A 27,197-nucleotide genomic window follows, 5' to 3' on the forward strand; every position below is an offset into this window, starting at 1 on the left:
TGTGTCGACAACACACACAGACTTGTGCACACTGCAAACTGAGGATTAAAAAAAGGAACGAAAATAGTTGATTTAGGCCCGGTTTCACCAACGCTGGTCAACTCTGAACCAAGATCAAGCGTTGCTAAAATTTGAGGTTAACACTCAATTCTTTCTAGCAAACTTTAGTTGGTGACGGTATGAATGTTTCAGTAACAATAGCTCCCTTTAGTGAAGAACAGTTAAGTGTTAAATTCAAGTTAAGGGACCGTTGATCTCGGTTCAAATGTTAATCGGCGTTGGTGAAACCGGGCCCCAGACGTTCACAGTACGATTACATGTATAGGCTGTCATGACCAATGAGGTGGTGTCACGAGATTGGAAGTATTTTGAAAAGCTCATACTTTGAAAACCATTCAAGAGTGCTTCTTAGATAGACGCCATGAACTGCAAAACTTTCGCGATCGTCACACTGGTCCCCCCCCCCCGCACACACACACATATGTTATGTTCTCGGATTTGCACGATTTGTGTGGGTCGGTCCGTGGCAGGTAGCGGGGGGGGGGCTCGAGCCTCCCCTAGCTCCCCTGTGGCTATGCCACTGCTAGTAGATGAAGATAACTTTTTTTTTCTATTTGGCTGCGATTCGTGTTATCGCTTTTGTGAGATGACGAGAGGTGTGATCTTTCGCCACGAAATGTGGTCATTTCACTAGTTTATTTCAGTCGTCTCCATCGCATTACGCGGCGCTGATTGCCCACAGTTTGTCGTGAGACGATTGTTGTGCTTGCGAGTAAACGGAGGATCCGTCTACAGACTTCAGAGTTCAATCCAAGAAATTGTATTTGCATTGCAAGATAGTTATCGTGCGACATTTACCGTGGTGCCCCCTCCTTCCATGCTCCGGTTCTTCGTTCAGTTCCCCCACATGTAGAAAACAAAAGAAACTAGTTGGAAAGAAAAAGGAACGAGACAAAGAATCGTGTGCTCTGGGGAAGGGGATCGGCTCGTATTGTTTTCTCTCTGGGCAATAGTATCCACGCCTAGCACTGACAATTGTTTTGTAACAGCCTGCTTTCCGCCCCTAACAGGCTTCGCTGTCATAGAAGTTGTCAGTGGCACTGGGAGACCGAAGTTGATTCGTCATGCGCAGCGAAGGGCGCAATTGTTATGATTCGAGCCTATTGTGATAATCGCTGTTTCATTGTGATAAGTATTATAATAATAACGAATACAGTTCTATATGCCATTTGACAGCAGGGCTGCTTGTCCGTCGCCTAGCAAAAAGATTGCAACGAAACAGCTGTTGTACGAAATGCCGCAAGCGTTCATTGTACACGCGCGCATTGCTTACTAGGGGCAAAAATAGGATGCTACGATTTTTAGTTCTCTCCATAACAGTTGTTTCGATCCAAAGCCAATATGTTACTCTGTGGAAACCTTGCAAGAATGTCAGAAATACAAGCGAAGAGACACTCAAGAGCCAAGCTCTAAACAACTGCTTTGTTGCGTTCCCCTGTGATTCTCTTACAATGAGAAATGAGATACAACAACCGAAGTAACGTCAACGCGTGCGCATTCTCGTTGTTTTTCCTCGGTCGTTCGTCCTGTGTGTTCGTCACGTTGACCCGGTTGCAGCAGCACAGTGGATGCCAATCTCCCGTGAGGTGGTCTATTTCCAGGTCTCGCGTAACGGACTGTTACACTGGTTATACACTGGTCATTTCAGATCTATCCGCTGCGCCGTAGAGCACTACGTAGAAGGTAAAGAGCATGTTGGTTGGAACTCATCAAAGGAAGACGTCACCCTTGTCGAGAAACGGTAGGGAGAATTTGTGTCAAATAAACCTGGGTTGCTAGTTGAACGCCGTCCGTGTCTGTCGTGTTTGCGTTCGTCCACCAAGATGCGTCACCGAGAAAGCACGAATTCAGCTGAAATCGCCCGCAGAGCGCTGTCGTCACTTCTGCACTTCGTTCGCAGACCATGGCGCAGACCATATCCCCAGGGCTCAACTGATTTCGGTATTATCGCTGCTGAGTAGACTTTTCATGCTGCTCTCATTTGTTTTGAGCAACGACCGCTCGTCAAAAACGCTTAAGAAACGTTCCTGGGTGTGTTTCCGGGAATCTGCAGTTGTGAATGTAGAAAGGCGCGTGTAAAAAAGGGGAACATAGATTTCCCCCATTTCCTGTCTTTTTTCTTTTTCTCGCGAATAGAAAAATCGGGAACTCAGACTCGGTGAAAAGCATGGCGGCAAATGATGCGCAATGGTTCGTTGTGCTTTGTTTGTATGATGTTGTTTTACGCTTGATACACATAACCAACCCGCCAAGCAAATACAGTCGACACTACAGTACGAGAATACAGTAGCATTTTAGTAGTTACATTATTTTTCTATTTGGAATACACCGTACTGAGGAACGTAGACCGGGACAACGTCACACGCGAAATTGATACATTAGGGAAACGGCACAGGGAAATGTGACGGGGTTTTCATTTCGTCATTTCGACTGGGACATTTTACCCAACGCCGTTTCATCGAACGCCGATTTATCATCCCTTGCGTTTCGTCGTCCCTCGTCTCGGGATTTTACTGTCACGCAAAGACAATTCTCCAAAGCATCGGGGTGCACAATCGGTTATGAAAAGCAGAAAAGCGTGAAAGCAAATACAAGAAAACGAACATCTGATAAAAACGTCTCTGATCTTGTCAGCCTGCTAGCCGGCATCAACCCCACGCCATCATCATGTCTTCGTGTGCGTGTGTTGTTGTAATCTTGTATTTTGTTTCGTTAGAACGGGTGCGGAAATGTTTTCTTCCCTGTCCTAATAATTATGCTTGAGCCACTACACGAGGAGTTCCTCTTGACATTCGCACTTTAGGAATTAGCTAACTCTGAAATTAGCCGCAGGAATACCGCTGGTAGCCTGAATAACGCGGTCAGTCAGGGACATTTTTGGGGCGGGAGCGGGACATTTCGGTGTGGAAGTTTCGGTGCACGGACTTTTTTTTTCGGGGATATTGTTTCCTACAACCATTCTTCGCTGTTTGCGAAGGCAACGCCGATAGCTACTGTTATAATAATAATAACTCGAGGCTTTACGTCGCGAAACAACTGCGATCAGTTACTGTCATGAAACAGGTTCTCCGTTCATGGGCTTATCCCCTTTACTATACACTGAGCCTATACTGATATTATGACAATAACGTGAAGGTAATGGCAAATGTTATGAGCACGTTATGGAGAAATGCAGCGAAATAAAAGCAAGTTTCTCACAGACACGTAGCTGATTGACGTACTGTCAGTGTGACTTCCCTTAGAGAAACATGCGACGCATATGACACGCTACTGCTATTTCCTTTTCATGTTCACTCCCAAAATCGAAAATTCTCTTTCTACAACCAAGGTCATCGAGTATAGCTTTAGAACAGGTTTGCTAGCCAATTTTAGATAGCTTTTAATTATGACACCCAAGTACTCATAACGTTGTACTCGCGCGCTTTAGCCTGAAGAGGCAAAGCCAGTTCGCCGCGTGACTCAGAAGAGGCACCCGAACATATATGTATATCCAATATCTTGTACATCCTCGAAGGAGGAGCAGCAGTCGCCAAGTAAAGATGCTCCAGAGCAGTCGTGTGTTTTGAGCATCTAGAAGAGTTATCTTGCCTACACATTGAGCACGCGGCCATTAGGATATCCCGTGAAACGTTCGTCCTGAGCGTCAGCTGGATAGACTGCTTGGAGGGGACCTTGCCCCAGCATGATAAAGTTCCGAGGGGCAGTGGGACAGACGCTCAAGCCCCCACGTAGTTGTGTTAGTGTATATCACACAAACAAATGTCGTTGACTAACAACGCATTGTGGGGTTGGTATGGCATTTCAGACGCGACGGAGCTACGGCAGACGGTAGCACCCCGATTCGTCCAAATGTTTAGTTCGTCCAAGTATTCACAACGTCCAAGTACTCAGCACGTCCGAAAAAAATTGGACATAGTGGGCATTGGACGAACCGAACCAAAGGGGGGAAAACTTGACCAACCCGTCCAAATAACCGTACCGTCCAAACGCTTGTTTCGTCCGAAAAGGGAGGGGGATCTCCGAATGCGAGTGAACAATTGCTTCGTTTACGATTGAAGGTATGGTTTAAACGTTCACACCGAAAGATGCCATGCCATACACCAAGTAAAACGAAAAACAAATGCTCAATCTGCTCTGTTTGTTTATTTTTCTTTCTTTCTTTTTTTTTCATTCCAACAACTGTCTTGTTAGTTGAAGGTAAGATTTAAACATTCCCACTGAAAGATGTTATACACCGAGTAAAACGAGAAACAAATGCTCAGCCTGCTCCGTTTAGTTTTTTTTTTTTTTTCTTCATTTGAACAACTAACTTATTAATCAGCATGGCCCAGCAACTGGGACATGCGCTGCAGGTATGCCTTGATGACATGAGCAAACTGCTCTGTTACGTCTCTGAAGGATGCTTCGTTTCCCAGCATCATTTTCCCTGAGCTGTATTTTCCGTACGCCCATGAGAAGGAAGAGCGAGCCTCTTGGATCGTCGCGTTGTTCACCACGAAATTGCCTCGTCTCCTGCTTGGCGAAATCCCGTTCAACAGCAGCCGAATGCGTACAATTATGAACAGCATAAGTGTCACAGAAATGGCGTACGTCCCCCGTTTTCAACAAATCAGGGCAGATAACGATATCATTCGAGATAATGGTTGGCTAGGAGCGTGCTATGCGGTGAAGTTCATTTTTAAGAGTGTAGGTCAGCGGTCCTGTGAACGGGTTTGTGTTTTCTGTGATTCCCCGTTTGATCGATAATCAATTTGCTTTCATGAATACAGTCACCTGCCATTCACCCAGTATCAAAATGGCCTGTGCTTTCATGAATGCAGCCAGGCAATCGCCTGCCGAAAGGCAGTCGTCTGCCGAAAGGAGCAGAGTCTTTAGGAATTCCCCCATTTGGACGAAATGGGCTATTGGACGGTACGGGTATTGGACGCGCTGGGCAAGTTTCTCCTCGCCTGTTCATTTCGTACAAGTGTCCAGTACGTCCGATTTTTTCGGACGAATTAAATATTTGGACGTTGTGAGTACTTGGACGAAATAAACGTTTGGACGAAATGGGGCGTAACCACGGCAGACGATGAGGACAATACGGAAAAGGGCGGTGTGGTGCCTTTCCGTCCTTTCCGTACTGTCCTCGTCTGCCGTAGCTCCGTCGTGTCTAAATGCCGTTGATCACACATTTTCCGCGGCACCCTTTTTTCTTTTCTTGTTGTCTTGATGGGAAAGTTATGCATCAACTTGTACAACTTCAGGAAGGTGAATTGCATTGTTGCATTTTTGGTGATACGACATGCCGTGTAAAACAGTTGACATGGTTACAGAAATACCACGTTTTTATTTTAATTTTACTAAGTTATTTAACTGACTAACTACTAACTACCACGTTTTTGTGGCTTCATAAGAAGAACTATTAGCTGGGAAGCCACATATGTAAGGACGCGTACATGTTCACTTGCAAGAGTCAAGGACGGCGGCAGATGGAAGGAACGTTATACAGAAGGTTTTCGAGATTGTGCAATGCGAAAGACAAGAATACATAACACAGAAGTAGTCCCACAGCATATGCCTGATCTAATTTTATGAATCCCCCCCCAAAAAAAAGGTAAATTTTATCACCGATTTGCTGTTTCTTGTTCTCTCTCTCTTTTTCGTTTTTCTTTTTGCCATAAAAAAAGGATTTGACCGACAAAATCCCCTTGCCTACATAACGAATGTTTATCATCGTGTAGACGGTACCTGAATTCAGTCATACGCGTTACATTACGGCACACGTGTGCGTGATTCGGGGACGGTTTTTTCTTTTGTGTGTTTGCGTGTGTGGCTGGACACGTTTCCTTGTCGACAGACAGTGCTGTGCGTAGCGGCGCTACTAACAGAGCAGCTCTTTTCGCTACTTTTTCAGTAGCGGAGGAGCGCTCGCGCTAAATTTCTAACCAATAGCGGAAAAATAATTCCCGCTACAAATTTTGGTAACGTGTCCGATGCTGCTACCGCTACTTTAGTGGGCAAGACAAAAGAAGTAACTCGTATTCCACGGCATTTCACTTCGACAAGGCAGTATCCGTGTCACAATCCGGCATGACCAAAGCGATATGTTCTAATTTCTGTACGCTCTTATTCTGCCTAGAATAAAGTTCATAGCTGGTATCGACATTTTTCGTGCTTATTGTTCCTGCAAAAAACAATATTTTATTGCCTAAGCGTTGTGTGGGCTCTACTCATCATGGTTACATGTTCGTCATCAAAAAATATCTTACGAGGCAGCTTGGCAGTAGCGCCGGTACATATTTCCTTCCGGTAGCGGTACCGCGCTACGTTTCGGAATGAGTAGCGGCGTTTCAGAGGAGTAGCGAATAGCGCTGTAGAGGAGGTGGTGTTCCCTCTACATGAGTCCCGACCGGCGGTGATAGATTTTTTTTTTTTATAATTAGGGGTTTACGTCGCGAGACAACTGAGATCATGAGCGACGCCACAGCGGTCGGTCTGTGGATTGCTTTTGCCCACCTGAGGGTTCTTTAACGTGGGATGAAAGCTCATCACACGGCACACCGTATTCGGTGATGGAATGTCCCAGCGGGCAGATGGCTGTGGCCTCACGCTAGGACGGTGCCGGTAGAACGCCATCGGCCAGCGGCCAGCGCTGGGTTACTTCGCACAAAACACTGTTAACAGGGGTTTCAGAATGCAACAGGGAAACAGGGAAACTAATAATATGGTTACTAAAATAAAGAAGTTCCGACGTAATAGTGTGTAATACCAATTTTCAGTGTTGCCCGCTGTACAGGGGGTTGTTTGACACCAGCCGTCGCACCGCTCCGCTACGGCGCATTTTTCATGGCAAACTAAAAATATTTATAGCGCGTTGTAGGTCGTATGGTTTCGCATATGGTATTTAGAAGCAACGAAGTCTCTAGTCACATCACCGGCATATCATGCTTGTCTATTGCTTTACAGTATCTTTAAGGGTGAATCGCATGGCACGAAAAACTGGCCGAAAACTGGCCGAACCGAAATCGGGACCGAACTTTTTTCTGTGCGTCACCGCATGCTACCGAAATGCACCCCGAATTTGGGACGAAGCCTTCTGACCTTGGGGAACATCGCCTTTCAACAATCCAGGTCAATGAGATATTCCCTGTATATTCATAGTGGTAGAAGTCGCACACACGGCAACAGTCAACCCCATTGCTACGTTGAACATGAAAGAACTGATGTTCTGAGACTGGAACAACATAGAAGGGACAAATACATACAAAGCCTCAATTTGCCTAAGAAATTAACGATGAAAGATGAAAGTCTCTGAAAAGGTTATCTAGCTGTAGGACTCGAAGCCACATCTTCTGGATTGCCGGTCCAGGGCTCTACCAATTGAGCTAAGCTAACACGCCTTCTCAGCGACTTCCAGGGTGCGTCATCTGAAGGGACAAACCACCTCTCTCTCTCACTTATCCTCCTTTCACTCTTACATTTTTGCTCACTCATACACACATTCATACGACGGGATCGACGCAGGCGGCAACTGTTGAACATGAAAGAACTGATGTTCTGAGGCTGGAACAACATAGAAGGGACAAATACATACAGCCTCAATTTGCCTAAGAAATTAACGATGAAAGATGAAAGTCACTGAAAAGATTAGCTACCTGTAGGACTCGAACCCACATCTTCTGGATTGCCAGTCCAGGGCTCTACCAACTGAGCTAAGCCAACGCCGGTAACACGGTGAACAGAACCTGAACACATTTTATTTAGAGTTTTCCATCATAGATGCTCCCTATCAGCTTACAGCAATGCCGTTTACTTTCAGGATTTTTCTGTTTGCCGTTTTTTTTTTTCAGAGCTGTCTTCTTTTCTGCACTTTGTTTCTTTTTTCTCTGCACTTTTTTCTGCCACTTTTCCCTCAGTGACTGGTTTGAAGGTATCTCGTGAGAAGCTTCTCCTGTCTTCTTCTTTGCGTTCGACGTGTATCCGGGCACGCAACAGTAAGCCATAGCTTACGTTGCGTGGAAGCATGTGGCTCGGAATGTATTGCTTCGGTTGATGAATGACCAATGGCTAAAGGGAACTATCCCTGAGGGGTGGAAGGTATCGCGAGCAATACCTATTCTGAAGCCGGGGAAAGCACCAAGTCAAATAGACTCGTTTCGCCCAATAAGCTTTACTAGCTGCTTGTGCAAGATTATGGAACGTATTATCTTATCTCGGATTGAGTGGTATTTGGAATCTCGCAATCGTCTGCCGAAAGAGATGGCGGGGTTCCGAAGAGGAAGGTGTACAATGGATTGCGTACTGGACCTAGTATCAACAGTTGAACAGGAGCGATTGGGTGGACGATTGACTGCAGCTGAGTTCCTTCACATCAAAAGGGCGTATGACACTCACCCGTATGCAAGTCGCCCTCATGTTCAGCATGGCCTCTATTCCCTCGGCATAAGGGGGCGAGAGCTGAGGTGGATTGCTAACTATTTAAGTGGCGGGGCGGTGTTCATGCGTACCAGCACCGGGGATACACAAAAACACTCAGTGACCGCAGGAGTGCCGCAGGGAGGAGTACTCAGTCCCATGCTTTTTAATGCCCTACTGGCGACACTCCCTGTTACCCTGTTACCACGAGGTGTACGTCTGAGTATGTATGCCGATGACTTATGTCTGTGATCTTCCGGGAAACAGTGGCCAGCGCTTTGTACACGTCTTCAGGAGGCACTAGACAAGGTTGCCATCTTCTTGTCTCAACGGGGCATGGATGTGTCGTTAGAGAAAACAATAGTGATGCCGTTCACGAGGAAACGTTTACCGAACTTTCAATGGTCAACAACTCCGAAGAGTAACACATCACAGGTTCCTTGGGGTAATCGTGGACAGATCTCTGTCCTGGTCAGCCGAAGTTCAACGCATAAAGGAGAAAGCGACATCCGTCGTTAATGTCAGCGCTACATCGCAGGCAATCGATGGGGAGCGTCTCCGACGGCTATGCTCGGTCTGCATAGTTCACTAGTTCGTCAGATGTTGGCGTACTCTCTGCCACTTCTACAAGACCTGTGTCCCACCTCAGAATATATCCTCGAGAGTGTGGTTGCAAGGAGCCTAAAAGTGTGCTTGGGGGTTCATCGATCAGCTTCTAACCAGCTCACATTTGCAGAAGCGAAGGAACCTCCGGTACCAGCTCAAAGAGTTCAGGAATCACTTCGTCACTTCATCCGACTGTCAACGCGTCATCGTCGGCACCACCTTGTTGAAGCAATTAATAAGAGAGATAATTCCACTTTTCACCAGGCCATTCTACCATACCGAGGCATCTCACCATCATATAAACGCATTCCAGCATCGCCTTTGCCATGGTGGGGTGCTGTGCCTCTCAGAGTCAATAGACAAGTTCCAGGCCTTTCGTCGAAGAAGTCCTCATCTCCTTGCATACAGCGACAGCTGAGTTTGGAATTGATCCAACGTCTGGATGATCGCACGGCGGTATATGCGGATGGCTCCAGAATATCTACAGGATCCGCCTGTGCTTTCGTTGTACCAGCGCCGAATACTGCGCGCAGTGCCCGACTATCGCATCGTACTTCATCGACAGCAGCAGAGCTACACGCTCTTCTTATAGCCATAGAGCATATGTCGTGCGCGCCTTCCCAGGGAAAATGGGTGATTTTCTGTGATTCTAAAGCCGCTTTACAGACCCTTATGACAACGGGTACACACCACCTCTCAGCTCCTGTACTGCATGACATACTAGTATCGCACCAAAAACAGTGATCGCTAGCCATGACGTGATTATCCGGTGGATACCTGGCCACTGTGGGATCACCGGACATGATGCGACCGATTACAACGCCGGGAAAGCACATGGAAATAGTACATTCCGCAGTGTTTACTTCACGAAGGCGGACTCCAAGAGTGCCTTAAAGTCTCTGAGCCATAAGCTGTCAAAAGATCAATGGTTTTGTGACGAGGCTGGATCTTCCCTTCTGCACCGGGTTGACCCCGATCTAGCCCTGGTCCTCCCAACATTCATGTTTCCTCCCAACATTCAGCTTACGTCATTGTTTCACAGACTCCGGCTCAATGTACCATACAGTTCAAGACTCCTGTACAGGCTTGGGAAGGCGGACTCTCCCAATTGTCCAGTCTGTGGCTCAATTGAAGACGTCGAACATATTATAGTTACGTGCCCAAGATACTCTGAGTGTCGTGACAGACTTGTAGCCGCGTTAGGCCGGGTGGACAACCGACCCTTCGGAGTGCAGAAGGTGCTGGGCCCATGGCCAACGCGCACTCAACTGCCAGCTTTGCGAGCCGTTACACAGTTTTTAAGGGACACCAAGCTGTTAGACGGGCTATGACCCTGTCTGTGGCGTTCGTCGCCGCTTCGCGACATCTCCAGTGGGCGTGGGTGGATGTGTCTGGCATTCCTTTCCTTAGGTGATCTGGGGTAGCCGGCCCTCGTGATGAGGGCTACAATCCCCATTTTTTTCTTTCAATCATCATCATCATCACCTCACAGCACCTCGCTGACACTTAACTTCTACTCGCGCAGAAATTGTCGAAACAGCGAAAGCAGAGATAAACAACGAGCCTACAAGACTACGCACCACAACAAACAACGTGGGTGAATCCGGGGGATACAGCGCCGCCAGTGGCGGAAAGGTGCATACGCGAGGAGGAATAGGACAGGGAAGAAGCGGCTCAAGAGCGGGTGACTTGCCAGGCATAGATAGCAAAGGCGTTGGCTAAGCTAACACGCCTTCTCAGCGACTTCCAGGGTGCGTCATCTGAAGGGACAAACCAGCTCTCTCTCTTACTTATAAGTGAGAGAGCGAGCTGGTTTGTTGCTGAGAGAGAGCTGGTCGCTGGCAATTGCTGTTAGAGAAAGCCCGACAGATAACAGTAGTTGGGTGACAATTGTGTCTTAAGGCTACCATCTGGTATTCAGATAATCAACTATTCTAACTATGGTGTTCAGAAATGAATGAATTAACAAATTGGGGGGAGGGTGCCCGTTGTACACGTTAAAGCGTAACTTGATGTTCCGGATGTTTGTCAGACTGATGCAGTTAAGAAAAAGTTTGTTGAAAGTAGATCTTTGTTGAAAGTGCAGTGGTTCGTTGTTGGTCGTCATTCTCGTCCTCATGTGGTCTCTCTTTTTTCGGCAATTACATTCATACGAGGTATTATGAGGTATAGTGTCAATGTAGGTGACAAGGAGACAGTATGCGACAATATCCTGTTATCTCATATGTTCTAAACAATTTCAAATAATTAGTAAATTACCGTAATTTGGTTTTGCGCTAATTGTTTTGCGCGCTGCGACAAGCGTAAACAAATTAATCGTCCAATACGCCGAATCACTAGTTACAAACAATGTGCTGTACCTGCACTACCCGCTAAATTGCTTACAGAAGGCACCATGACCGAAAATTTACGTCGCGAAAATAAATGAGTTTACAGTGTCTCGTTTAGCGAGGAGGTCATCCTAAAGCTCTTGTGCATCCCGACGCAGGCCAAGCACTTCGTTGCTTATGCCCCATGATGGTGAAGTACTTTAGTGGAGCTGCTCAATGTCTGAAATATGGCATTTATCGATCGAAAAACTCACAGACGGTCAAAATTTACTTTGACTTAAATTTGACAAAATTCTTCTCCAGGAATGTGCGAAAATTGTTCGGTTCGCAGAACCAAGTATCAGTATAAGTATAGTATAAGTATAAGTATTAGTACAAGTAGTACAAGTATAAGTATTCAAGCGGCTACTTTGCCGCTTTTTGGCATATCCCTACATTGTATTTACATTTAAATTGATAATAAAGGAAAAAGGAAAAAGGAAAAAAAAGTATGGTGTGGAATATTCCGTTGTGGGAGGAGAGGCGGAACTTTTTGACTGAGTAGTCTACGTAGTTTCGTATGGGACAAAAAAAAAGGAAAGAAAGAAAACTAGGGGACTCAGGACTCACATCACGGGACAGGTGCACGCGGCCCAGATGACGTCCCGAAGTCCCGGAATTTCTTCCGGAAAACCCCGGGATTTCGTGAGGGCAAATATGACAGGAAAATCAATCACCTGCAGGCCATCAGGCACAGGCTCACTCCTTCGTAAGGAAATGGCACTTTTTATGACTGGAGGTGCCAGAGGGCCGCTGCCTACACGTGCGTATACAGATATTTGCTGACTCTCGTCACTTCTAGCACAGTAGCTGAACGGAACTTCAGTTTTGCAGCCAATGTTTTCACAAAAGTTCGCTCCGAAATGGGGGACACCACCCTCGACGCTCTGTGCTCTCTCAGGCCGTGTGTCAATCATTGCACAATGTGATAAGCACGCAGCGACGGTGCTGTAAACTGTTTAGTATTTCACACCTTTCTATTCGTCTTTTTTGTGGCTGTTCCTCATTCAAATAATAATAATTGGGTGTTTACCTCGCAATACAACTGAGATCATGTCTGTGGATTGCTTTTGCACACCTGAGGGTTCTTTAACGTGCGATGAAAGCTCACCACACCAGTGGCGGATCCAAGGGGGCGGGGGGGGGGGGGTTGGGCGATCGCCCCCAAAAACGTCAGTTTATATTGAATTTCACTCTCCCCCCTCCCCCACTACGCGCCCCGACAAAGGAACCGACCGTTGTGCTATCCATGTGGAATTGTTTTGACGCCTGCCCAGCATGGTTCGTTGGAGACACGCTAGGATACGACGCGTATGTGAAAAAGGTCCATTTTGCTCCACCGTTCTTTGGTACAGCTTGGGACAAAAGTTTACGGAACACCGGGGTGTCGCATTTCTCCAATGGAGCGACAACCTAGTAGCAAAAAGGAGTGGATTTACATACTAAGAGGTGGATAGAATAGCCCGCCACCCGTTTCCTATTCGATAGATTCGTGATAGCTAGCAGGGAAGCGCTCCGAAGAAGAAATACGCAGGTGCAGTGTTCCGTAAACTTTTGTCCCAAGCTGTATCAATGCACCGCCAGTCTGATTGTACCGCTGGTGGCTTGCTTTTGCTTGCGCTTCGGCTTTGCTGGAAATATCATACGAAACAGGAAAATTTGTTGAAAAATCCTAGGCAATATGAAAAATAAATCTCTGAGGAACAAGCAAAAGGCCAAATAATAGTTGACTTATCAGTTTCTAAATTAGATTAAATCTAAATTGCGTCAAATTTAAATTACATTAAATTGTTGCGACTTGCCCCGTGCGTATCACCTGATGATTTTGATCATCTGATCTGATGATTCTGATGATCTGATGATCTTTTCTGTTCAACAATTGATAACCAAGAGTGCCCATACTTTGCGTATATCTAGAAGAATGCATAAATAAATAGGATGTGGACTTCCATTAACACAATAAGTATGCCAAACGCTGCTCCACAGATGAGAAGAAAAAGGGCTACAGAAAATTTCGCCATCCCTATATAACAAACCGATTGCTAAGATACTTAACATAGGTTAACATAGGTCAGTGGATTGTTAACTGGATATATGCCTACTTGTCAAACCGGTGCTAGATAGTAGACATTTGTGGCACCCATTCTGATAGTTTATCGGTTACTTCGGGTGTTCCACGGGGCAGTGTTATTATACCTTTATCATTTTTTTATATATATCATGATATTGTAGATGTTGTCAGCGCTGGAGTCCAAATACGCGTACGTTTCTTTGCAGAGGGTTGTGTGTTATATAGCCCAGTTTATTCCCATGATGAACAAGTTGAGCTCAGTCATAGTATAGCTGGCATCCCCGATTGGTGTGACAGATGAGGTGTGAGGGTCAATTGTGATCAGTCTGTTCTTATCCGAATAACGACCAAAAGGCAACAAATTCAGTTCAGTTATTTTATTGGGGATGTTCCCGTAGAGGAGGCGACGGAATTTAAATACCTCGGTGTAACCCTTACATCTAATTTGAAATGGTCTAGACTCAACTTGCCATGTGTAAACTAGGATATATGAAAAAGGAACTTCGAAAAGCCCGGCCTGGTGTCCAGATATTGGCTTTTAATTCCACCGTAAGGTCAAAGTTAGAGCACGCCAGTATCCTGTGGGACACGCATACTAAAGTTGGTATAAATAAACTCCAAGCAGTACACCGGGAAGCTGTGTGTCTTATTTTACATGCATCCAGCAGACGAGACTCTATAACTGCCCTTATGAGTGAAAACAATATTACCCCCTTGAAGATAAGACGGAAAATTGCACGACTCACGTTCTTGTTGGAGACATCGAGAAGTAGCTTTAGATTACGGTACTTTCCGTATTGAGAACCCTTCTAGCCACGATATACGCGCCATCTTCAGCCCCCCCCCTTTCTTTTAACAATCGTAATTCAACATTTTTGTTGTTGGTGGTGTTGGTGTTGTTGTTGTTCGCACTGTTCCTCAGTGGAATTCGTTGCCTATCGGTATTGTTCGGAGCGAAAGCATTACAGTATTCGAAGACCTTGTTCACGACATTTGCACTGGTTGAGATTGTTAATGTTCCTGTAAGAGTGTTCTCTTTTGTTTGTATGCGTGTGAACTTGTTTGTTGATTCTTTTCTCTTGTTTACACTGTATATCCCCTTCTGCCTGGGCCACTGCGTGGCTCTTTTGTATCTGTTCACAGTAGATGCCTTAAAGAAGAGCGTGAATCACAGAACAACTGGGGCACCAATATTAGTTTCTCTGTATACTGCCGCTGCATGGATGCCGGTAGCTCACATGACGAAGAGCATGTCATATCAGCTGCAAGTTCGCTATGCTTTAATAATGGTTTTAATTTACTAACCCTTGTCGTGTTTGTGGCCGTTGCATTCCGAGCATACAGCTGACACACACCGCACCATGATACTGCCGAAAGGTCAGCTGGCATTTCGACGTCATCTGCAGAATACACGACAAAGAAATCGGCGTTCCGTCCGAAGTATTTCCAGCCGGGATCCACATAATATTCGGAACCATCGCCCATTTGGATGTGTCCCTGGAATGTGCCCTGTTTCACGTATCCAAAGACACGACTTTCGGGGTAACCTGAATGATGAAGTACGCAAACGTAAAATACTTGAATTAAATAAAATTGAGGCACAGTGAAAAAGGACAACGTCGCGTGCCAAACATTAGGCAGGTTTAATCTAAAGTAGCGGAAATTTTGAGCTTCCTTGACCCTGGAAGCAGTCAGTTTATACGCGGGTCTAGACCATCAGCTTTTTGGGGGGTTCCTCTGCCGCAGCGCGTAGTGGGGGAAGGGAGAGAGGGAAATACAATGTATAAACTGACATTTGGATCCGCCGCCGGCACCGCCACTGCATTCAGCGAATTTGAGAACAGAAAGAATGATCAGCAGAAATACGGAGAAGGGTAACGACATTATTGCAACCTACCAAGGAGCTTTCCCGAATGCACATGAGAGATGTCCAAGTCAACCTTCCCGGACGGAGTAAGGGCGATGAAATGTTTTGCGAATGTCGATGTATCTCTCCAGAGAACCAGGTGGAAGTCCCTTGAAAAGAAAAATGTTTTCAACGTTCTCCATATATACAGGGTGTCTTTTTTTAGGTGATACAGATTTTTCATAAACAACTATAAGGGCTATAGACATGTTGTTTTCACTTCTGTCATCTCCGGGCCGGCGGAAGTTCTTGGCCATATGTTGCTCAATCGTCAAATGACTAATTACCAAGAGCAGCATTCAGGGACACCCCCTCTGAAACCCGGCTTGACCTGATAGCAGAGGACTACGCAAGGAAGCTAAGTTTACAGGGTGGTGCGTGAGTACGTGAGGAGGAACAGATCTGGGCAGGGAGAGGAGGACATATCTGAGGCGACCAATTCCCTTTTGGCACCCCGACCTGATAACAACACCGATAACACGCCCGGGAGCATTCGCGTAAGATAAAGAATAAGACGTAATGTATAACTGTGGGAACGAGCATGAGACTTTCCAAATATCGGGAGATTGCCGGATGAAATTGGCAGATTTGCGCCTGTGATAGCCTTCTGGACGACAAATTCACTAAATGCGAGTTCTAAGAGTGCAGCAAGGACAGCAGCTACGGTCCGCAGACGATACACAGACTACGTAATTTGATGATGATACCGTCAGTATCAAATTGGTATCAAGAGTTATTACGAGCTAAAATAGAGGAAACTGACAAATTGGTGAGAGTGAGTGCCACTTGGGCAACGATTTGGCAAAATGTCTGAAGTATATAGATTGGGCTGGTTGGTGTAAATCCACAAGCGACCAAAGAACAAACACGAAACAACAACAGAGCGACTTGTGTCTGATCTTGTCTCCTGTTTGTTCTTTGGTCGCTTGAAAATGAATGATTTGACCAAGCGCTACTTCGCAGGCTCTGGCAAGGGAACCAGGTATGGGCCGCGGACTCATAGCTATTAAGCATGGATATACAGATTACGTAATTAAGTGATGACATCTTCGATATCACGTTTATATCCAGAGTTATTACTAAATGAAATGGAAGATACGGACAGTTTGGCGTCTGCGAGGGCTATGGCGATGCGAGTGGCAATGATTTGATCAAACGCGACTTCTTTGGACCAGATATTTTGGAGCAGAACTAAATACCAGATTTGGAGATAACGCTAAACAAGTGCTACGCGCCCTCGAGTACATTATTTATTTCTCGTTTAAGATGAAGTAATGCTTAGATCAGGGCAATCAGGGCTCTCACACACGCGAGCCGCATGTGCATGGCTTGCAGTCAGCTATTCTGTGTCCCGAGGGCTCTTGACCACTAAATAGAAGCTGCCCCCCCCCCCCCCCCACACACACACACGCGCGCGCACACCAATAATGAAGAATTCGGAATGAAACCAGGTTTTCAGGCATTGTTTTTACCCTTGCTCGATGTAGTGTTGCTCCTGTCGACGTTAGGAAGGACATTCACATTCGAGCAGTTCTTGTGACTCATGAACCTCAACTAGTAGTTATAGCGATTAGCGATCTGGTCTGAACGTGCATTTTGATAAACTACACTGTAAGTATTATGATAATTGAGAAGTAGTAGTGGAGACAAGTGCAGACAATGACACCATCTTAATTATTACACTAAGTTTATGGGCTTACAGCATAGCAGCAGCCTCTCCGGATATCATGCGCGACAAACTGTATACTGAGCCCACAGAAGCGCAGTGAAAAAATAAAAAAAATAAAAAAATAGATGGAGTAGTTATGTTCGAGGGTCATTGTGTGAATATTTTTAATTATTTCTCTTTCCCTGATTTTCTTTTTTCTTTTTCACGTTGAAAATGCAAGCAAAATCAGCAATTGAGTGTGTAAACCGACAATTTCAGTGCTCCTGAACGTTGGGAAAATCGTTCGTGAAGAACTATGTACGAAGAACTTGCAACGCCTTTCAAATTTTCCATGTCTCATTTGGAAAAGAAGCTCATTTGTCCCTGCTGGTGTGTTAAGTGAAGTTTTCCATTAACGAATTGTATATGCGAATGCCTAATAACTATACCGCTCAGCTGTTTACGCTAAGGTACTTTGCTATAATTGCGGTCCTTTCCAGGGTCATTACCCCCACCCCCCAGGGAGGTGTACACTCCCCCTGAATTTTTCCAACCACTCCCCTGTAATTCATGAGATTTCCCGATAGACCTTGGCCACCAATGCATATACGCATAGATAGGTATCCATATAGATATACCACCATATGATTCTCTCCACTCGAAATCACGCAGACATCTTATCACGCCAGGTACCGCATCTTGGCTTCTATGCGCATTGATGATAGCGCCAGCCGCAGCAACAATGACAAAGAAGAAATCGTCGTTCCTCTTCGCTGCTGATACGAGTTGCGCAACGGACCAAAGGCTGATACCTTCCGTTTCAATTCAGCGTGAGAGCCGCGACGATATGTCAAGGAAAAAAACTTGCCAAGATACGGGGCACAAAAGTGAACTTGCACAGCAAATCGCCGGCAGTCCGAACATTAATTTACACGGCAACAGACACCTACGAGCACTGGTGCTAAAGTCTGAGGAAAAGACATCATAGATGAAAATACATATCCGTTACAACAACAAATAAATCCTGACTATGGCCTGGGGTGGTTCACCGCTTGAGAGCATATCCGTTACGAAGTCGTTTGAATTTCACTGTTCATGGTAATCAACCAATTTTTCTCGAAGTGCAGCACGCATAAACAAGTCCATGATTCGCTTACACCTCGACCTGCAAGAAATGACCCACAGTGTCCTTCTGAAACATTGCATCATTTGCCAACTTCTTTGAGAAAAGTAAAAAGTAACCTTTCTGCAACTCCGATGATGGCAGGGGCAACCAAGGAATACACCACAAAGAGTCACTGGTGTATTCTGCATAGCGAAGCCATTATCAACGACTTATACTAGGCCCTTGTACTGGGATTTTAACAGTGGTGACCCCAAAATTTGGAAAAGGCGCCGGCACAGCCCTCTAAAACGGGCAAAACCCTTTGTATCATGGTGCCAAAGGCATATTCGAGACGGCTTATGCTATTGCCCTTCCCACTGGGATTGTAACGGAGACGACCGCAAAATCCGTAAAAGACCGCAGCAGAGTCCTTTAGAACGGGCAAAACATCTTTAATCATGGTTCCAAACAGATATTATCAACGGCTTATGATGCTCTTCTACAGGGATCGCAACAGAAGCGACCACCAAATGCGGAAAAGGCAGCAACAGAGTCCTTTAGAACGTACGAAACCCCTTGTATCATGGTACCAAAGGCATATTAATGACGGCTTATGCTATGCCTTTCTACCGGGATTGCGCAAGAGGAGACCGCATAATTTGGATACGGCGGCAGCAAGGCCTTTTAAAACGGGCGAGACTCCCTGTATCATGGAGCGAAAGAAAGAAAGTGATCAGTGCCTTGTGCAATCCTATTCTGCTGGAGTTATAACACAGGGGATCGCCAAATTCGGAAAACGTGACAGCAGAGCCTTCTTAAACGAGCAAAACCCCTTGTGTCATGCTGTTAAAGACATATTATCAACAACTTATACTATGTCATTCTACCGAGATCATAACACAGGCGACCGCAAATATCGGGAAAAGGATGCAGCATAGCCCTTCAGAACGGGCGAGACCCCTTGTATCATGCTGCAGATGACATGTCATCAATGGCTTGTGCAATGCCGTTCTACTGGGATTGTAACAGAGACTACCGCAAAATACCGAAAATGCGGCAGCAGAGCCCTTTAAAACGGTCGATACCCCTTGTATCATAGTTCCAAAGTCATATAAGTACACGCAACGGCTTATGCTATTGCCATTCTACTGGAATTATAACGGATGCGGCCGCAAACTCCATAAAATGCTACAGCAGAGCCCTTTAAAACGGACAAAAGCCCCTTTAATCATGGTGGCAGACATTTTACACACCTATAAAGACGCGACGGCTTATGTTATGCCCCTCTCCTGTGATTGCATCAGAAACCACCGCAAAATTTATAAAAGGCGGCAGCAGGGCCCTTTACAATGACTCAATTGATATGTATCGTGGTGCCAAAAAAGTACTATGAACGGCTTGTACTGGGATTGTAACAGAGGCTACCGCAACGTTCGGCACCAGATCGAGCCCTTTAAAACGTGCGAAGCCCCTTTAATCCTGGTGCCAGGCCGTACATGGAGAAGTCGCGTTTGAAGAAACTGCTTCCGAAACGACACTCCCTAAGCAAAAAGCGTCCTAAGCTGATTTTGTAGTATGTGTGAGAAAGTAAGATCACGGGGTTTGAACCCCGTATATTGTTCCCCTGTTGCACCCTGAGAGGGCGCGTTTTAAAAATCGCTTCCAAAATGGCACTTGAAATGGCCAAATGGCCTATTTCATCAACTTCGGGGCTTAATATATTTTGATATAACAATAATATTAAAGACGTCCTAAGCTGATTTTGTAGTATGTATATGTGAACGTAATATCACGGGGTTTGAACCCCGTATCTTGTTCCCCTGTTGCACCCTGAGAGGTCGGGTTTCACAAAATGGCTTCCAAACCGGCACTCGAAATGGCCAAATGGCCAATTTCGTCAACTTCGGGGCTTAATATCATTTGATATAAAAATAATATTAAAGATGTCCTAATCTAATCTTGTAATATGTATATGTGAAAGTAGGATCACGGTGTTTAAACCCCGTACGTTGTTCCCCTGTTGCACCCTGAGAGGTCGCGTTTGATAAAATCGCTTCCAAAACGGCACTCAAAATGGCCAAGTGGCGAATTTCGTCAACTTGGGGGCTTAATATCATTTGATATAAAAATAATATTAAAGATGTCCTAAGCTGATTTTGTAGCATGTATATGTGAAAGTAAGATCACGGGGTTTGAACCCCGTATCTTGTTCCCCTGTTGCACCCTGAGAGGTCGCGTTTGACAAAATCGCTTCCAAAACGGCACTCGAAATGGCCAAGTGGCAAATTTCGTCAACTTCGGGGCTTAATATCATTTGATATAAAAATAATATTAAAGATGTCCTAATCTAATCTTGTAATATGTATATGTGAAAGAAAGATCACGGGGTTTGAACCCCGTACGTTGTTCCCCTGTTGCACCCTGAGAGGTCGCGTTTGACAAAATCGCTTCCAAAACGGCACTCGAAATGGCCAAGTGGACAATTTCGTCAACTTCGGGGCTTAACAGTATTTGATATAAAAATAATATTAAAGATGTCCTAAGCTGATTTTGTAGCATGTATATGTGAAAGTAAGATCACGGGGTTTGAACCCCGTATCTTGTTCCCCTGTTGCACCCTGAGAGGTCGGGTTTCACAAAATGGCTTCCAAACCGGCACTCGAAATGGCCAAATGGCCAATTTCGTCAACTTCGGGGCTTAATATCATTTGATATAAAAACAATATTAGAGATGTGCTAAGCCAATTTTGTAATATGTATATGTGAAAGTAAGATCACGGGGTTTGAACCCCGTACCTTGTTCCCTTGTTGCACCCTGAGAGGTCGGGTTTGACAAAATCGCTTCCAAAACGGCACTCGAAATGGCCAAGTGGCGAATCTCGTCAACTACAGGGCTTAATATCATTTGATATAAAAATAATATTAGAGATGTCCTAAGCTAATTTTGTAATATGTATATGTGAAAGTAAGATCACGGGGTTTCAACCCCGTATCTTGTTCCCCTGTTGCACCCTGAGAGGTCGGGTTTGACAAAATCGCTTCCAAAACGGCACTCGAAATGGCCAAGTGGCGAATTTCGTCAACTTCGGGGCTTAATATCATTTTATATAAAAATAATATTAGAGATGTCCTAAGCTAATTTTGTAATATGTATATGTGAAAGTAAGATCACGGGGTTTGAACCGCGTATCTTGTTCTCCTGTTGCACCCTGAGAGGTCGGGTTTCACAAAATGGCTTCCAAACCGGCACTCGAAATGGCCAAATGGCTAATTTCGTCAACTTCGGGGCTTAATATCATTCGATATCAAAATAATACTAAAGATGTCCTAAACTAATTTTGTAATATGTATACGTGAAAGTATGATCACGGTGTTTAAACCCCGTACATTGTTCCCCTGTTGCACCCTGAGAGGTCGCGTTTGACAAAATCGCTTCCAAAACGGCCAAATGGCGAATTTCATCAAGTTCGGAGCTTAATATCATTTGATATAACGATGATAATAAAGATATCCTAAGCTGATTATGTAATGTAATGTATATGTTTATGTATATGTGAAAGTAAGATTACGGGGTTTGAACCCCGTACCTTGTTCTCCTGTTGCACCCTGAAAGGTCGTGTTTGACAAAATCACTTCCAAAACGGCACTCGAAATGGACAGTGTTATCAAGTTGTATAGTTTAATATCAAAGCGATATAAAATACAAAACGGTATCATTTGTATATTACTCACTCAAAATAAAGTTGTCTGTTCTGTCAGCCACTTCGAGTTCTGGAAAAAATGACCGTTCTGGTTTCGAACTCCTTCAGACCGGCCGTACAGTCTCAGCGCATGCGTATTACGATAATACTGGGACTTAGTCCGTCGAGCGCCTAAGAGGGGAACCCTGTCTGAGTCGCAACTTTGAAGGCCCTGGGTGCATCAGGATTAACACTCACACATCGTGCCGTGGTTGGTATGTGGCCTAGAGGACGTACTGAACGAAAATAGGCGATGACATTTCCAGAATTTGACTGCCTTTGTCGAAAAATCGTAGTCTAAACATGGGCGATGTGCAAAAATCGACGGAATCCCCATAGGCGCAATGCATTAAAATTCATTTGGCCAGGGTGCACTAGGCTTATATTCTGCTGGTGCCTTTCATGTCTCCAGGGGTTCTTTACATGGTGTTCTTCTCTATTAGACGATGACATCTTAAAAAATTTATTCTGTTTTGCTGTTAATTGGCATAAACGCTGTCTCCCATTGAATTAACATCCTGTAAGGCAGCTTCCCGCATGGCGGCTGAGTATAGTGACGGAGTGCGCCGGCGGGGGGGTGACCGCGAATTTTGGGATTGCTAAAAATCGTTAATTAACTTTTTAATTATAAAAGCTACGAACTTGTCCCAATGAGAATATCTGTTCCTTTCGGTGACCTGATATCGTAGCCGTTTTCAGAACAAACATCCGTTTGGTAGATCGTCCGCAAAAAATTCGTGAACGAACACCATTTTTTTCTTTATTTTGTTCATTGAGCATCTTCGGAGGCCCGTCTTTCCTTCACCCCCAATTCTGTGAGAGGGTGAAAGAGCACACTGTCTCCCGTTGCGTTCTGGGAAAAGATTAACAGAAAATGCAACCCAAAATAAGGGCAGTTCCGATAGCGTCACCCGATACATATGTTTCTGTGTTGTTTTTTCCGCAAGTTAAAGCTCATCTTCGTCGCATGAGGCTCCTTCACCATCTCACATTGGGGGTGAAGGAAAGACGCGTCTCCGAAGATGCGCAATGAACTCCACGAATTTTTTGCGGACGATTTACCAAACGGATTTTTGTTCTGAAAACGGCTGCGATATCGGGTCAGCGAAAGGAACAGATTTTCTCACTGGGACAACATCGTAGCTTTTATAATTAAAAATTTAATGAACGATTTTTAGGTAATTAGTGATTTGACGGTTGAGCAACATATGGCCAAGAACGTCCGCCGGCCCAGAGTTGACAGAAGTGAAAACAGCTTGTCTATAGCCCTTACAATTTTTTTTATGAAAAATCTGTATCGCCTAAAAAAAGACACCCTGTATAAGTAAATGAAGATGTTTGGTACCTTCCAAATGCAGTGAAATGCAGCACAGTATCACGAGGAGGAGTAGAACGCTTTTGTCTGGACGCCGTTGGAGTAATGGATGGTTCGAGAGGGAAGCGCAATGATTCGTAGTGTCGGATGAACCTGTTAAGGCGTTCTGTAACAGGCAAAGGCGATATTACGCTCCTCTCCTTTCACATAGACACAAACTTTACTGGACATTACGTCGATAAAACTGAAAGCTGGAGCGTTATTATACCATTCTTTAATGGGGCGCCATGGAATATTTCAACGAGTATTATACTTGAACATGCTATGTTCATAGGAACCTTGAGGCTTGTGCTGTGCTTGTCGGTTTGCGTGTTCCAGCCTCAGAACAGTGACGGTGTTCTTTTTTCTTTATTCTTTTTCTTTTGTTTCTGTGTTCTTGTACCTTTCGTTGTAATCTCGGAGTGTGGTATGCATCTCTGGCAATGGAGCAGGTAGCGCCCGTAACGTCTACTGAAAGTTCCACCCTTTACCCCCTTTTCTTTCTTCTTTCTATAACCATTCTCTATTCTCTCATCCAGAGTATTATATTATTCAACAGCCTTAGACGGTGTGGAAGAAGTTCGCCACATGCATGAAACGGCCTGGACCGCAATGCGTCATGAAGGCCACTACAAGCCATTTTCAAATGGCTTGGAAAATACAACCGTGCCACCTTTTTATTTGTCTGCGTTCGTTGAGCGAAATATGAAGCTGTGAAGAAAAAGCGATACCTTCACGGACGAAATATATTTTTAGTAAATACCGTCAAAACTGGTTAATATGACCAAGTCCGTTCCCGCCGATTTTGGTCATAAAGCGAATTGTCATACTAACGAGAAACACCCTGGAAAACACACTCGTTCCTCTCCCCCCCCCCCCGACACACACACTCGCTGCGTATGGATCTACTACATATTCTGAAAGGCAGATTTAGTGATTTCTTTTAGAGATGGGACGAATCCCGAATTTTCCGAATCCAAGGAGGGTTCTGCGAATCTTACGAATCTCAAATCTTTCGAATCCTGACCTAAAAGAAATAGTTTATATACACTGTAAAAACTGAACTTCACCGCATAGCACGCTCTGCGCCAACCATTGCCATGAATCATAGTGCTATCGCTTCTGATTCGAAGACACAGGGGGGCGTACGCCTTTTGTGTCAGATTGGATATATGATAATTGACATAAAAAGGTGTACGCCTTTCTCTCTCCTCGAATCAGAAGCGGTAACCCTATAATTCGTGGCTATGGTTTGCGCAGAGCGAGCTATGCGGTGAAGTTCAACTTTTAGAGTGTAAAGCCAGGGGGAAAAACACTTCCACTGAAAAGTGTTTTGAAGCAGAATATGATATATTTGTATTTTTAAATAAATTAAATAACAGTTCACTCCCAGGAGAAAACGTACTCATATACGTGCCGTTTTCACCGCATTTCGTGACGAAACTACATACGGTTCTCATACGGTTTCGGACAAGCTCGTTCTCCAATGGGTTGCACCCCATTGCGGTGTCAAAGGCAATGAACAGTATGACAGCGCCGCCGAAGCAGCTCTCTCGTTTCGAAGACTGACGCGTATTGCACTGTTGAGAGGAGATCGTCGGTCCGTACTTCGACGCCTGGTGACTGCTCTGGCTACCCGCCAACGGATCGGTGAAATTCTCCCACCACTGGCTATGCTAGGCAGAGTTGATCCAGCGCTCGCTTTCCGCATGCCTGCACATGTCTCTCGTCAAGATGTCGCATTAGTTCATCGAATGGGCCTCGATGTGGCCTTCACAGCACAGTGGCGTTACCGCTTGCCACCACATGCCTTGCATCCACTGCGGTGCTGTTGAAGATCTAGATCACATTCTTTTCCATTGTCCACACTACCAACCTCTCCGAACCGTACTCTCCGGATCCCTTAACGAGCTAGACTCCTGCCGCCTCTCTCTCACAAAATAGCTTTATCCCTGGCCACATCTAGCCCATCAACGCTCTGCCCTCAAGGCACTCTTCACCTTTCTGGACACCACAGGACTTCGACCCTTATTGTGAAGGGGCTCATTATTTCATTCCCCGCATCACCACCAGCAAAAGGGTAGAGTATCGCCCATAGGTCTGCATTTTTCAAAATATGCATTCAACATCACATCATTTCCGGCCTTGCCCACAGCCCATGACATCACATCACTATCACAGCCTATCACATCATAACCCATCATTCGACATCACCATCACAGCTCATCACATCATAACCCATCATTCTACATCAACATCACAGCTCATCACATCATTACCCATCATTCAACATCAACATCGCAGCTAGATAGATAGATAGATAGATTTTATTTCACACTCGAGGTGTTGGAAATCAGGGCAAAAAAAGCCATGTGGCTTGACTAGGCCCTGACTCCCTTACATCACATTCAATACTTTATACAAACCAACAAAGAATAAAAAATCCATACAGTTTTGACAAAACATACAATGTGCAACCAGAAAAAAATACAATAAAGAGCTTTTTAATTTACAATCTGACAAAGCAAAGATATCAATATCAATAGAAGCAAACATATTTAACAGGATAGGAAGCTGATAGGTGATTGATTGTTTACCATTTGTTCTACTTAACAGCAGGTGTAATTTTGGGGCAGTCCTTAGCGGATACCAGTGCTGTTAAGTAACTTAGTAAAAGTATCCGAGTACGTGTACTTAGATACTTTTTGTGTATCTTGAGGAAATATTTGATACATTTTCAAACACGCACTTCTAACTGTAACTTAATTACCTTTTCAGTAACTTGTATCTGTCCTTTTGAGTATTCTTGAGTAAAAACGACGAAACACCGTCGCCGAGCAGGAGGTGGCGAGAAGGGGGCGCCGACAGTAGGGATCCTCCATGCGCGTGAGAAGCTGCAGCAACCCGTCAAGGCTCCCTAGCCGACACCAGGCACGAGCTCCACTTCTCCTTGCCCTTGCTGCACGCGCTCACGCCCCTCGAACTCGCACGTGACATTCCTTGTTCCTCGCCACTCTCTTGGCGGCCTTGGCGGTAGTGAAGAGAATGGCAGAGTTTGAAGGCGTCGACGCCACCTCGTGCGCGGATGCCGTCTGTGAGGCTGTAGCTGTAACTACGAGCAGTCCGAGCAAAGTTGCCTCCATTCTGTCAGAGGTACCGTGGCCACAACATCGAGAGCACTTCAAATTCATCGGAACGAAGGAGAACGGGCCGGTTTCACGTCAGTTCAGGCAGGGAGGTCCCATCGACCTCCAGGATTTTCATCATTTTTTATATTTAGAAGCTCATCGTGCATGATGACCAACCGCGGTAAAATGAATAATTTCGACAGAATAGTTTTCGAGCAAAAAAAAACGAGAAGATCCGGCCCTGAATTCGAGTGTTTCAGTTTTGCCGTGTTTGCACGCGTATATCCCCCGAGTCTTAGAAGTTTCCGCAGTGAAATTTTTTTATGCTTTAGTATGCCTACAGACCAGCAGTCCGAGCGCAAATTTTGGCGCGCAGGAGCAACGCTCTGTGATACAAATATGGTGAACATGCTCTCTCGCGCAGTTTGTAGATATTCCTCACTACCATATTTAGTATCACTTCACTCAGCTTTTAATTCTCTTTCATCTGATATATATATACCGGGTGTTTCAGTTAAATCCCCGGGCTAAATAATTCGCGAACGGGTGCACCAATCCACGAGCTTTCTTTTTTACAAGTATCTGTCCGATACCACTTACAAGCTGCACACCGTGTGGATTAGTGGGAGGCGCTCATTATTAAGATAAAAATGCAAATGAGTTAAGTAAAAAAGCGTAACTTCTAAAGCAGGGCGCTGTCGGCATTAAAATGGGTACTACCCCTTTTGGGACCTTCAGTGGACACCTTTTAGAGAAAAATCTGCAACCGCGAAGCGGGCCATTTGTTGCAGTAATTAATTAGTTTCGGTTTAC

General features: G+C 45.1%; 1 protein-coding gene and 1 non-coding gene across 2 annotated transcripts in view; both read right to left on the reverse strand.

Moving 5' to 3' along the window:
• LOC135385509 (disintegrin and metalloproteinase domain-containing protein 10-like) overlaps positions 1 to 27,197 on the reverse strand; it is a 147,267-nt gene that overhangs the window by 108,719 nt on the left and 11,351 nt on the right. The window contains exons 2-4 of the mRNA XM_064614861.1: positions 23,248 to 23,383; positions 15,401 to 15,519; positions 14,809 to 15,050 (exon numbers count right to left, since the gene is read on the reverse strand). Of these exons, the coding sequence (XP_064470931.1) occupies positions 14,809 to 15,050; positions 15,401 to 15,519; positions 23,248 to 23,383 (497 nt within the window). The remainder of the gene's footprint in view (positions 1 to 14,808; positions 15,051 to 15,400; positions 15,520 to 23,247; positions 23,384 to 27,197) is intronic.
• Trnaa-ggc (transfer RNA alanine (anticodon GGC)) lies at positions 7,692 to 7,764 on the reverse strand. The gene has a single exon. It is a non-coding gene; the product is annotated as a tRNA-Ala (tRNA).

Source organism: Ornithodoros turicata, chromosome 1 (genome assembly GCF_037126465.1).
Source record: "Ornithodoros turicata isolate Travis chromosome 1, ASM3712646v1, whole genome shotgun sequence".
Classification (NCBI taxonomy): Eukaryota; Metazoa; Arthropoda; class Arachnida; order Ixodida; family Argasidae; genus Ornithodoros; species Ornithodoros turicata.